Source organism: Exophiala mesophila (assembly GCF_000836275.1).
Source record: "Exophiala mesophila strain CBS 40295 unplaced genomic scaffold supercont1.1, whole genome shotgun sequence".
NCBI lineage: Eukaryota > Fungi > Ascomycota > Eurotiomycetes > Chaetothyriales > Herpotrichiellaceae > Exophiala > Exophiala mesophila.
In genome coordinates, this window is record NW_015622504.1 from 1,632,922 (window position 1) to 1,645,061 (window position 12,140).

General features: G+C 48.9%; 4 protein-coding genes across 4 annotated transcripts; all 4 read right to left on the minus strand.

The window, feature by feature from the left end:
* Positions 1-194: 194 nt before the first annotated feature.
* PV10_00529 (uncharacterized protein) lies at positions 195-2,041 on the minus strand. The gene is made up of 2 exons (XM_016364625.1): positions 1,816-2,041; positions 195-1,765 (listed from the first exon to the last, which is right to left on the minus strand). The coding sequence occupies exons 1-2, from the start codon at positions 1,859-1,861 to the stop codon at positions 258-260; spliced, it is 1,554 nt and encodes a 517-aa protein (XP_016228274.1). The 5' UTR covers positions 1,862-2,041; the 3' UTR covers positions 195-257.
* A 189-nt stretch (positions 2,042-2,230) lies between these two features.
* Positions 2,231-3,911, minus strand: PV10_00530 (uncharacterized protein). The gene is made up of 2 exons (XM_016364626.1): positions 3,264-3,911; positions 2,231-3,171 (listed from the first exon to the last, which is right to left on the minus strand). The coding sequence occupies exons 1-2, from the start codon at positions 3,768-3,770 to the stop codon at positions 2,344-2,346; spliced, it is 1,335 nt and encodes a 444-aa protein (XP_016228275.1). The 5' UTR covers positions 3,771-3,911; the 3' UTR covers positions 2,231-2,343.
* An 874-nt stretch (positions 3,912-4,785) lies between these two features.
* Positions 4,786-6,462, minus strand: PV10_00531 (uncharacterized protein; the record flags this gene model as incomplete). The annotated part of the gene is made up of 1 exon (XM_016364627.1): positions 4,786-6,462. One exon carries the CDS (start codon positions 6,460-6,462, stop codon positions 4,786-4,788), a length of 1,677 nt encoding a protein of 558 aa, XP_016228276.1.
* Positions 6,463-9,313: 2,851 nt separating this feature from the next.
* Positions 9,314-11,575, minus strand: PV10_00532 (uncharacterized protein). The gene is made up of 5 exons (XM_016364628.1): positions 11,219-11,575; positions 11,091-11,153; positions 10,591-11,024; positions 9,851-10,533; positions 9,314-9,796 (listed from the first exon to the last, which is right to left on the minus strand). Exons 1-5 carry the CDS (start codon positions 11,407-11,409, stop codon positions 9,593-9,595), a joined length of 1,575 nt encoding a protein of 524 aa, XP_016228277.1. The 5' UTR covers positions 11,410-11,575; the 3' UTR covers positions 9,314-9,592.
* Positions 11,576-12,140: the final 565 nt, after the last annotated feature.

A 12,140-nucleotide genomic window follows, 5' to 3' on the forward strand; every position in this document is an offset into this window, starting at 1 on the left:
TATTTTTGAAGTTCAATTATATGATCTTGAATAAAACTGTGGGGATCGTGGTGGGTTTAGGCAGATATGATAGGCTATCATTCCGACTAAAATCATCTTCTTAGGGTCCACACGGTTGCTCTATGGTTATTGTTCTGGACTTGAAAGGAGTGTGGCTACATACACATCTAGTGTTTGTTGCAACCAAGATGATAGTGCAATGGTCTTTTCATTTCCTCTCGTTCAATTTGGAGAGCTATCACAGGGCGTGTCCTTAATCATCGGCAAATCACTACCACTTCCCCAAACTCTCGACTTTTGAGCCTCTCAGTCAATTCTTTCTCATTGATTTCCAGGTCCGTGCAAATTTCATCAAAACAGTGTGTGCCATCAAGGAACTCTACCAATCGAGTGTTCAAGAATTGATCACTTCTTGCTTGTCCGTTGGTCTGTTCATTTTTTGTCGGGTGATTACTGTGGTGATGGTGATGGTGATGGTGACGCTGTAGTCGGGTCGCTTCAGAGAAATGTCGTTCGCTCGACATGCTTCGTGGGACGAGTCTTCTACCTTGGTTTGTCTCGTCGCCTAATTTCCTGTCAAAATCCACTATAGGCCCCTTTGATGTTCGAATGGCATATCGATGAATACGATAGAGGAATCCCTTGATCACACCAAAGGTAATGAACCGTCGCATGTCAATGTTGGCGAGCATATTGGCATTCTGAGCGTACCATTCACGCACGGTCAAGCCTTGTCTCAAACAGGCAAACAGCTGAACAATGCCGACTCCATCGATTAGATCACCCTTTCCAGTCAACGGCCAAATCTCATCGTCCTGCAGGTTATGATGTGCCGTCGTTGTTGTCATGCCACTTGACCGTCGGTCGTTCGTCGCTCCGTCCTCAATGGCTTCTTCTTGTAAACCGGGTGCTAATGCCGTATTGACATAGCGTGCACATTCCTTCTGCATGTCTAAGTCTTTGGCAATCATTTGAGAGAACTCGGCCGTTGCCGCGTAAATATTGTTGAAAGTGAAGATGTCCAACAGAATCACACAGCCGTAGTAGACCAAGTGCTTGATACACTTCTTGGTCAACTTCAGATCTGCATCGGCCAACACTGCGATTCGTTTGACGCAATTAACCCCATTGATAAAAGGGATAATGCGAAGCATAGTCAAGTCCCAGTTCTCATCGACCATGGACTCAATGACGACAGTAAATAACGGAACGTGCCAGGGTTTGACACTGGCTGGATTGGGAAGCGTAGGAAACAGCTTGATGTTGAGCGTGTTGAGTTCATCGATGGGAATCATGCACTCGCAATAGTTGTTAAGGTCTTCCATCAGCATCTCACATAGGCTATAGATTCTGCCCGTGTTCGGAAGTGACGTGTCGTCGGATAGGAAATGAGACTGTTCTTCCAGGCTTCGCATCAGATGAGCGAGCTTCTTGACCACTGATTTATACGAGGGCACATCGATTGTGGCAGGATCGCCCAAGACCAGGGCAAAGTTGAAGATGAACTCATTTCGGGGATAGTGGGAGGAAGTCAGGCATATCGGATATGACAAGACCAATGTCTGAGGAGTATTTGGGTTCAACGTAGGAGGACTCAGTGAAAGTAGATTCCCGCAGAGCGACTGACGTGGAATCAGGAATCGAGAGATGGTGGAAAAGGACAACAAGGCAGTTGCTGGCGAAGGAATGGTGGATGCATTTGATGCTGACAGTTCTGAACTCGTCACGATGGACCCTTCAGGTACCTGGTGGACTATCTTCGGACCTATTCAAGAGTCAGTTGTGGATGCGATGGCATGGTTGGGCTCTACATGCCTTCATGAGGGTCAAATTTGCTGTAGAAGATGGCCTTGATAGACATTGTCTGGGGGTACTGTTTTCTTCCTGCATATGCCTCACTACGGGCGCAGACTCTCAATCATGATTTTGTTGGCGTCTCAGAGAGGACGGATGTCCTCAGAAGTCCAGCCTTCACCTCATGTTTGTCATATGATCGCAGTCAAGGCTGACGATTGAAACAGAATGAAATGGAGGAAACGGAGGAAATGGCAGTCGCGACGCAGTTGCAATTGGAGATGTTCAGATGCTGAAGAAGGCGCGGGGTTGCGTAGACAAGTCACATGACGGGGCTTCGAAACATCATCGCCGTCAACCTGAGCTTCGTTCTATTTAACGTGCTTGTTTTGTGATTTGATTTTGTGATTGGACAAACATTGGTGGCTTAGGAGCTCTGTCATATCGATAATATCATAATTTTAACATGCTGCGTGCATCAATCCCAATTTCATAACATTGCTTTGAGGAGACACCCTGCCTCAACTCATATATCGTGACCACGTCAAACTAATTAATCAATCCTCTTTGCCTCCAAATCGACTCGATGTCTGTCAAGAATCGAGACAGCTGTGCAAATTTGGTAACGTGCCACCTCCTCTTCAGATCATTGTGAACAAGTTCAACATCTTTCGGTTCACTCACAAAGATTCCAAGCGTGTAGACGGTCCAATTCGCAATGTAGCAGGTCGCCCATGTTAGATCGTCCGCATGTGATTCCAAGATTTGCATCATCTTTCGGAGCTGCCAGCTATCTTTCGGCGCAACTTCCGGCGGTCCAGGGTGCGCTTGACCTGACACGAGCTGCTCAACGAGCAAAGATGATATCAGAATGTATAAATACGCCGTGTCTCTGTAGAATGACGTATAGTGATTGGCTTCCTCATAGGGCGAAAGAACGTCGAGGTCCATGTCGCACAAGATCGGGCCTTCCCATTCTTCCACTTCATTCTTCAGCTGTTCGATGGTGGCAGCGTCCTGCTCAAAGGGGCTTTGATGTGCCTTCTTGACGGACAAGACGAGTTTGAATATTGCTGGAGGAATCCCAAGTACCGGGCTATTGTAACTGATGGATCTTCCTGGATACAATGTTGATTGAGCCAAAAGACCTTCAGCCTCCAACCAAAACTCGGCATCGAATTCGTAATCATCGAGCGGGATCAAGTCGGCCCAAGTGCCTGTTGTGACAATAAATATCTGATAAAGTACACTCTCCACCGCTAGTCGGTCGAAGGGCCGAGTAATGCTTAAGCCGTTGCTCATCAGTCGCATTCGTATAACACGGATAGCCGCATTCACATGGCGCGGTATATCGGTGTACGTTCCTTTGCCCATACACTGTGATCAGTCAAAACGTTAGCATCCGTCTATTCGTCTAGATGTGTCTATTTGTCTAGATGTCTGGACCGGGACGCTGGATGTAGGCTTACCCCATGAAGATAAAGCAATATGACCGATGTGAGGAATCCATTGTCGTTCTCCAGGTGAGCCTTTGCCGCCAGAATTTCCGACAACCCTCTGATCGACTGAGAGTAGTAAGTGAGAGAAAGTTCTTGCATCTGGTCTGATGCATCGATGAAATGCAGGTGAGATGCCGCACATGCAAGCACCGAGTATTGGAGACTCTTGTAATGAGCCATCAACAATTCGATTTGCGTGATCCACCCAATGTAGAACTCTGCATTGCAGTTGGGTAACAGGATCAGCCTGTAATACTTGTCGCTAAAGTGTCGTGCAATGGCCATCTCGAGGTCACGCGACAGGATCTGATGCGAGACAGACTCGGCGAGGAAGCAAGGCCCTGCGTCGACAAGCAAACCAACATCTTGATTGACCTTTCGAACTTGAATCTGATTTTGACAACTGGCGATAGAATTGGCGACAGAAGTGGTAACCAAACTGGTATGACTAGTCACAACGTCGGCCTTGGGCAACATAGGCGATGCTGAGCGTCGGGTTGGATGCGAATTGTAGCGACGATCAGTCAAGTCTTCTACTGTTGGCCATTGGCACTGACGCCCTGAGATAGCACATCTCTGACACACAGGATAGTCTTCGGTGCATTTTTTGTGCCGTAACCGACCTGAGACAATCTGTTATCAACAGCTCTTGAAATGAATCCTTAGTGCCAGATGGGAGACGACTTACACGTAAGACAACCTGTCTTGGTACGCAACTTGGGGCGTTTGCTTGCATTGCCCATAGTCATGCGCCTGATTGTTTTTTATTCCATGTTGGAAGTTCAGGTCATTTCTCGCTTTGGGGACGTCGTCCACGGGAGGAGAGATTAGCAATATGGCTAGGCAATCAAGAGGAGATTAGAAGCGGTAGATAAGTACCCGAGTCTGAGTGGATTCGGCCGAGCCGAGCTTCTAGGTTCCCCATGATTCTGGGTCTCGGCGTCCGTCTTGGGCACTCGTGGCACTGGGCCCCTCAGGCAATCCGTAATCACGACTCACGCCCAGTTCCATTCGTCCTAGGGCATGATTCGGACGCTTTGGAGTCTTGACTTTCTTCATGGACTCCCAGCGGGCTGATCTAAGTTAGATCTAATACAGAACAATAAGTCGGGGATGTTCATGCACAAGCATCTAGCGCGTTGCCTGTGCATCTGTGCCGGCCCGAAGATCCACAAGAAATTAATAGGTCCGGTCGTGGTATAGGAAATCGAGACGTATTTGGAAAGCCTTCTCGCTACACTGGTTGTAAAGGAGTAAATGACGCTAATAGAGCAGATATGAACCTGAAATAGACACAGCGTTTATGTCTTGAAAGTCGGAAGATCGGCCTGGAGTGTCTTTACAATCTGTCCGCGATCCTTTCTTCCTACGGTAGACATGGAAAAAGTCACTCGATATCACAAGAAGCTATATAAGGAATTTCGTGATCATAAGATGAGTCCCCAGGGATTAGGCAAGAAAAAAGCGCCCTTATTCAGCCTCGTCTCCTCATTTATGGCAGCTGGAGGACATCCTTCAAGACTGCTAGAGCGCCCAACAACTGGTTATCGTGATACTTCCTCGCATTGACTTGGAGGTCCACTGGCGCTCCAACAAAGTTGGTCTCTCCCCAGAGCTCCTTGACATGCGAACAAGCCTCGCTTAGGGGAACATAGTCGGAAGCGTATGACTCTTCGGCTTCTGCCTTAATCGGGGTGGGGATAACCACTCCAGGGTAGTCGACGTAGTTATAGAGCGAAGTATATGTCCAGTAAAAGGCTGTATCATGGGCTGATGCTGGGCCCACGAAGGCAGGGCCAATGATCACGTCAACATCTTGGGCTTCCCAGCTGGCAGCGAACGCAATGCGGAAGTCATCGCGTTCACCACGTTGTGCACTGACAGTCACGGCGTCTCGCATGCCTAGAGGTTCGGCATCTTTCCAGATCCAGTGGCTCAGGGGATGAATAGGCTCGCCTGTTGAGCTAATCATGTCACGCTCAAACTGACCGCCGTCTGGCCAGTAAGTTTTACGAATTTGGGACCAGGCTCCAGCAGCACCATAGGGAGTGAAGTCCTTGACTTCAATGATATCGGCGTATTTTGGGTCGGAGAGGAGATCTCGAGCCCATTTGATTGCTCTCTTGACTGGAGGTTGAGGCTCGATGAAACCGTCGTTATTGACGATTCCCACCTTGAGCCGTTTGGGCATTGGAGTTTCCATTCCCGTCCACGGGATTGGGACGATTCTGGGGTCTTCAAGATGGGGTTTTGCGGCAATGACGTTCTTGGTGAAGAATTCCACATCTCTCAGTGAGCGACACATCGGGCCTGATGAGCACAAAATATTGAGTTCTGCAGGAAATGTCCCTGCGAGGAAGCCTTTCATGGGCAGCGTATATGAAGTGGGCTTAAATCCATATATACCACAGAACGCAGATGGTCCACGGATGCTGCCACCGATGTCAGTGCCGACACCCAGAACAGAGCCTTTCATTGCGACCAATGCGGCTTCGCCGCCTGTAGAGCCTCCGGCAGAGAGATGAATATTGAAAGGGTTGAGAACACGGCCCCAATGCGAGTCGCTCTCTAAGTGCATCAGTGTTTGTGGCTGGTTTGTCTTGCAGTAGAAGACAGCTCCAAGGTTGCGAAGAATTTTAATCATCTGACTGTCGCTGTCATTTTTGACAATACTGGCGAAGAATCCCATTGATGAATATGTCCCCGCAATGGGCATATGATCTTTAATGCTGATGGGAACACCATGGAGAGGGCCAATGGTCTTGCCATTTTTCTCAAGATACTCGTCAAGCTGTTTTGCCTGTTTGACAGCATCGTCCATAAACCATTGAGTCAGGCAACATGTGAGTTGATGCGAAATGATGGCGCGCTTTGAAAACGCTGTGGCCACAGTCACTGCTGAATACTTCTTGGAGGCAATGGCCTCGGCCAGGCTCACTGCATCGTAGTTTTCCGTAATTTCAATCTCCTCAGGAGTCAAGATTCCACAAGTACGTGGGATCTCAGAGACATCCAGGGGAGGGTTGCTGAGAAGCTCCTGAGGAAGGTAATACTCCTGAGGAATCTTTTCGTAGAAAGTCTTGAGCAAAGCACTTCGCTTCGCCTCAAATTCTGGTGTACCCTGAGGCACGGGCTTGGGTTGAACAAGTGGATAGAGTCTGGCAACCATCTTATCTGTGGAGGAATAGGAGAGTAACACAAGAATGTACAGCAAATCTTGTTTACGCTCACCAAACCTGAGAAACTGGCTCCTTTAAGACACAGTATATTCTATTGTGCATCGTGGCATGGTAGGCCGACCCTCAGCCTCGGAATATCTCCGTTGACTCGGTCCCAGGGAAGTGTCTACTCCTTAGGTAGATTAAGTTCTGGGTGCGCGAACGATTCTCATTGGTAGCTGTCTATCTTCAGTGCTCAGACGTTGATACTAAGCATGGTCTGGCCCACGTTGGGAAACAAAGAATGATAGAAGTACCCCAGATTCTGATCTGCATGACCAATGAGAATCATTCGCGCACTGAGTGGCCCCATAAAAGGACAGAGATGACATTTATGGGAGATACGATCGACCAATCGAGAAAACACTTGATAGCAGGGAGCTTGGGTGGCGGACGTGTTATCAGCCATGCCCGGGCAGCTAGCCTATGGACAAGTCCCTTGACCAACGTGCGAGAAACGTTAGGATAGGTCTTTGGACAGTGCCGCGCAACGGACAAGACGGATATCAATCACTGGCCAATCAGAGCTGTTTACGCAGTCCCGCCACCCATCTTCTGGTTTCGCCGGCCGCGGGTGCATGTCCAGTAGCACGATGATCAAGCTTTTTGACTCCTGCGCTACCAATGGAAACGCGTAGTAAGACGTCAGGAAGAAGCCTAACCCGAGAACCCTTATCAATTGCAATAGGCGTGGACATCTCCACCTGCGGTACTATTCCTCGGCATCGCTGTATATGTGGCAGGCAAAGCATCACGTCGAGCTAGTGACAGGAACTCCATATCGCGTTATCCTTTAATTCCACGAGGCACACAGGACCAAGGCACAAGGGGGCTAAGATTCTTGACGATCAATGGAAGTATAAGTATCCTCGTCAACCCCCTCCCTGCTACAGAGGCATCACATTTGGTTCACTCCTATACTTGATCCCAATCTATCAATATCGTGTCACATCGCGCAAATATGGGTGCCGCGACAGGTCACCAGGAGGGTGATATCCCTGGTACCGTCCACCTTGTGGATATTGAACACACGATGCACACTCGTCACGCTGGTGATGGCGAGATCGTTCTAGTGCCTACACCTTCCAACGATGCCAACGACCCCCTCAATTGGTCACCCGGCAGGAAGATCATCTGCACAATCTGCACCAATCTGTAAGTGAAGCACCTATCACCACAGCGGAAGACGCCTGCTCACACTGTCACCAGCTACACATGGTTCACGGGCTTCGCTCTGTCCACCGTATACTCTGTCCTGGTTCCCTTGTCCGCTTCCTCAGGAGTGTCTATTGCGACTCTGAACCAAGGTTCTGGTTACATGTTTCTATTTTTGGGTTGGGGACTGCTGTTCTGGCAGCCTTATGCCTTGAAGTACGGCAAACGTCAAGCATATCTCCTTTCAGTCCTTGGATGCATCGGAACTAGTATCTGGAGTGCCTACATCGGCAGCAATGGCGAGTGGATTGCCAAATGCATTCTGCAAGGCTTTTTCGTGGCCCCGATTGAGGCTCTCCCCGAGATCTCGGTTACTGACGTGTACTTCACTCATCAACGTGGCACATATGTAAGTTTTTGGAACGACTTCGGTATTTGGTAATCTCGAAACTAACATGAGGAAACTAATAGATGGGAATCTACGCCTTCACTCTTGCTGGTAGCAATTATTTTGCACCAGTTGTCTGTGGTTTCATCGCAGAATACCAGGGCTGGCGGTGGGTGTTCTATTGGCCTGCCATCTTCTGTGGCGTCCTATTTGTGGTTTTGTATCTCTTCCTTGAGGAGACAAACTACACCCGCCAAACCACTGGAATTGTGACTGAACTCGATTCACCTCCACCGGAGTCTGCGGCAACCTCAGAAGATCAAGAGAAGAACCCCAAATTACAGGAGACCCCATCCAGCCAAAACGGCGTTATCACAACAGTTCCAAAGACCTACACGCAGAAGCTGAAGCTATGGTATCCTAATCCAGGTGCAAATATGTTTGAGCGTGCGTGGCGAAGTCTGAAATACCTCACCTGGCCCGTCATCTTCTATGCCGGTTTCTCTTATGGCTCGTACCTCATCTGGTTCAACGTCCTTAATGCTACGGCGTCCATCATTCTCAGTGGCGAGCCTTACAACTTTGCCCCGTCCATGGTCGGTCTCAGCTACCTCGCTTGCTGTATTGGAGTCATACTCGGTTGCCTGATCTCCGGTCGTCTAAGCGACTGGCTGACCATCAAGCTGGCGCGTCGCAACAAAGGAATCATGGAGGCCGAGCAAAGACTATGGCCGTTTGTTATCTGTCTCGTCGTCGTGCCAGCCTTTTTGATCCTATGGGGTGTTGGTGCCGCCCAGGGAGTTCATTGGTTTGGGCTTATCTTTGCCATGGGAGCACTGGCCTTTGCCACAACCCTTGGTGTCACCCTCAGCATCAACTACCTGATCGACAGCTACCATGATATCAGTGGGGACGCCATTGTCACCGTTATCCTCGTGCGCAACACCATGTCGTTTGCCATCAGCTATGGGTAAGTATTTCCTTGACATCGGCGTTCATCACATCACTAACGACCTGATAGTATCACCCCCTGGTTGACCAATCTCGAATACCAGAACTGCTTCATTTCTGCGGCATTTGTTGGCCTGGCTGCCTCGTCCGTCTTTCTCTTCATGATTTACTACGGGAAGAAGTTCCGCGTTTCAAGTGCTGCCAAATACTGGAAGATTGTGCACAGCGACCGGGCTAAGGCTGGTTTCGAGTAATTCATGTGAGATCGATTTCCATAGGGAACTTCCCGACGATAGTCGGGAACATGTCGTTGAAGCAGGGGAAGATATAATACCCCTTTATCCTAGCAAATCTTTACCCGAGTTCCACATTTTATGCGCTAGTGTTCTTGTACTCTTGTATACACTTTCCAACACCCAGATAAACGGATTCCCATTCCCGTATAGACCCAAGCAGACAGATATCCATAACCGTTGTAGACCCCGCCCTCAATTCGTGATCATCCTAGACCTGCTTTGGGCGATTCTCCGTCTGTCCGTGCTGTCTGGCCAAGCTATCTCGTATACTGATTCTCGTGCGGCAATGCGTCACGCTAATTCATTCACGTCATCAATTCTGTAAGTACCCATTTTCCTTGCAGGAACGCTATGGTGGAACAGCCAATCGATTTCTTGAAACGTTCGACCTTTCAATTCTGGGACGTAAAAGTATGCCCAAATTGTCCCTAGAAAGCTGGCGCCTCCGAAGACGAAGCCGACTTTACCCTTAAGGTTTGCTTTGTCGGGGTTGACCTGTGGAGTTACTAGTGTTAGTCTTTGCTCGTTACCGAGAAGCAATTAGCATACCATGTAGGGTACCACGATGTTCGTCAATGTGCCAAAGACGGCTTGACATGCGGTCGCAAGACCAATTGTCTTTGCCCGCAAGGAAGGAGTTGAGACTTCACCGAGTAGAGCAAATGCGACGACACCGATCGTGGCCTGATAAATCAGAGCGTAGATGACGGTACAGGAAGCCTGAACCCAACGCGCAGCCGAAGTATGTACGACATCAAGGATGCCCATTAGAATCATGACAATGGTCATTCCAATCATGCCCCATACGAACAATTTCCTGCGGCCCACTGTATTGATCAACGACCAGGAAATGATCACTCCGACCACACCACACGCTGTAACTCCGACACCCAGGTCGAATGCATGGTTGATCGGAATACCTGCGAGTTCAAAGAAGTAGGTGGAAAACCCAAGGGCAAAGACGATGCCAGAGAGATGCTGACACGCAAAGACACCGACAGAAATAACTGTCCGTATCAAGTTTGTCCCAGTGAAGCACTGGACCCACTTTCCTGCCTGGGACACTTCTGAGGCTTCGTCGATTGTTCGAATGATCATTGCCAGTCGAGGGGAGACGTCCACACTTGGGCCATGGAGACGTTGTAGGCTCTTTTTCGCGTCTTCGATCCTGCCATGACGAACATAATGCCAAGGTGATTCTGGTGCAAATGGCAGGCCAACGAGAAGAATCACTTCATGTGAAAATTAGCACAGCTCATACATGGAATCGAGGGGTATGTGGCTCTCACAAACAAATAGGAACTGGAGAGCGAATGGGCCTCGGAAAGCCCAGTTATCAGTCCTCTCCCCGAAGCCTTTGATCACAGCATTGGACAGGAGCTGACCAATGACGATGGCAAAGTTGATACCTCCAGTGACCATTCCACGGATGACAACAGGTGCAACCTCGGAGCAGTAAAGGGGACCGATTGTGAGATAGAATCCGAGTCCAAGACCGAGAATCAGCTTCCCAATGAGGAATGCTGGACGAGTCGCTGCGAAGATTTGGCCGAAAATCCCCCCAGAGACGATAATTAGTCCTATGAAGAGGGAGTTCTTTCGGCCAAGGCGGTCGGACAACCAGGAACATGCAAAAGCGCCAAAGAATTGTCCGACACTGGAAATGCTGTTGAATCCAGAGAGCCAGCTAGCTGGGATGACAGGTTCACCTTCGTAAATGTATCTAGGGGCTGTCAGAGCTGATATGTTTTAGGTCTTGCATCCAAGATGCAGATGAACCATTGCTCACCCAAAGGTGCGACGAAATTGAGGCACTCCAACCATTGCGCCATTGACCTGCGCATCGAAGCCCCTAATTTCAGATATTTTTTAGTCATTGCGCGTGGAAGAATCTCTCGATCCAGAGGGAGCGCATACCAGCCGATCGCACTGAAAGCAAAGAAGATGCACCAAAAAACGACCCGTTTGTTCTCAGTCAAGGCTCGCCAGACCGAAAGATTATGCTCTTCTTCGGCGGCAAGCCGTGCCTGCTCGAGCTTTGGAGGTACATGCTTGACGGTTGTGTCAGTTAATTTGTCGTCGTAATTGTCATCGTGAGTCACTTCCATCGCGGAGGAGGTTGTTCCTCAGATCTGACTTTGTTTGGATATCAAGACCTTCTGAGATGAGGACGGCGATCATAACAATAGAGGGCATAGCCGTTTATAATCCAGTGAGCGTTGGTTTCATTCTAGAGACGTTCCAGAAGGAAACATATTGATGGCTGTGATACCCTAGATGTCACAGTCATCACTTCCGCCGGGGATTTCGGGTGGGCAATTTTCAAGCTTGAGGCGTCCTTAGCTACCGGCATTCCGCAAGTGGGAGCGAGGCATTGACCTGGGGTAACCCCCGAACAAGCCCGGGGTCCATGCAGTCGGTCGGGAAGCTAACTAGAAATACCTATAGACAACCGAGCCTGTTAATTGACTGGCACCTCTGTGCCCTACAAAACCGTAACGACCTCAACTCTAAGTAATCTCTTCCTTCACATTAAACTAATCTGTAATCAGTACTGTGCTTCTGTACAAAGCATTCTCTGGCTCTTGTGGAGTGGAGAGAGTTGTCATATTTGAAACCCTTTTGAGCTCTAGACCATATGGGTGAATACATATTCCAAAACTCCTATTGTGGAGGAGACCAAGTTAACGTCGCAATGCATATACGAGCATGATGGTGGGAGGGCAATTCGATTCAATCAGAATCTAGTCTAGGTGTCTAGCCAGTAGGCCCCCTTGCCCTAAAGTCGAAATTTTCAAGGTTTCAAAACCTGATCTATCCAGTTTTAGTCTCTGCGGAT

What these genes read in the sequence shown, in the direction of transcription:
- PV10_00529 (XM_016364625.1), bottom strand. Translation starts at nt 1,861, where the DNA reads ATGTCTATCAAGGCCATCTTCTACAGCAAATTTGACCCTCATGAAG. An exon ending in CAAATTTGACCCTCATGAAG is followed by an intron (nt 1,766 to 1,815) that starts GCATGTAGAGCC and finishes ACTCTTGAATAG; the next exon opens with GTCCGAAGATAGTCCACCAG.
- PV10_00530 (XM_016364626.1), bottom strand. Translation starts at nt 3,770, where the DNA reads ATGTTGCCCAAGGCCGACGTTGTGACTAGTCATACCAGTTTGGTTACC. An exon ending in TATTGCTTTATCTTCATGGG is followed by an intron (nt 3,172 to 3,263) that starts GTAAGCCTACAT and finishes GACTGATCACAG; the next exon opens with TGTATGGGCAAAGGAACGTA.
- PV10_00532 (XM_016364628.1), bottom strand. Translation starts at nt 11,409, where the DNA reads ATGGAAGTGACTCACGATGACAATTACGACGACAAATTAACTGACACA. An exon ending in CAATTTCGTCGCACCTTTGG is followed by an intron (nt 11,025 to 11,090) that starts GTGAGCAATGGT and finishes GACAGCCCCTAG; the next exon opens with ATACATTTACGAAGGTGAAC. An exon ending in ACATCGTGGTACCCTACATG is followed by an intron (nt 9,797 to 9,850) that starts GTATGCTAATTG and finishes GTAACTCCACAG; the next exon opens with GTCAACCCCGACAAAGCAAA.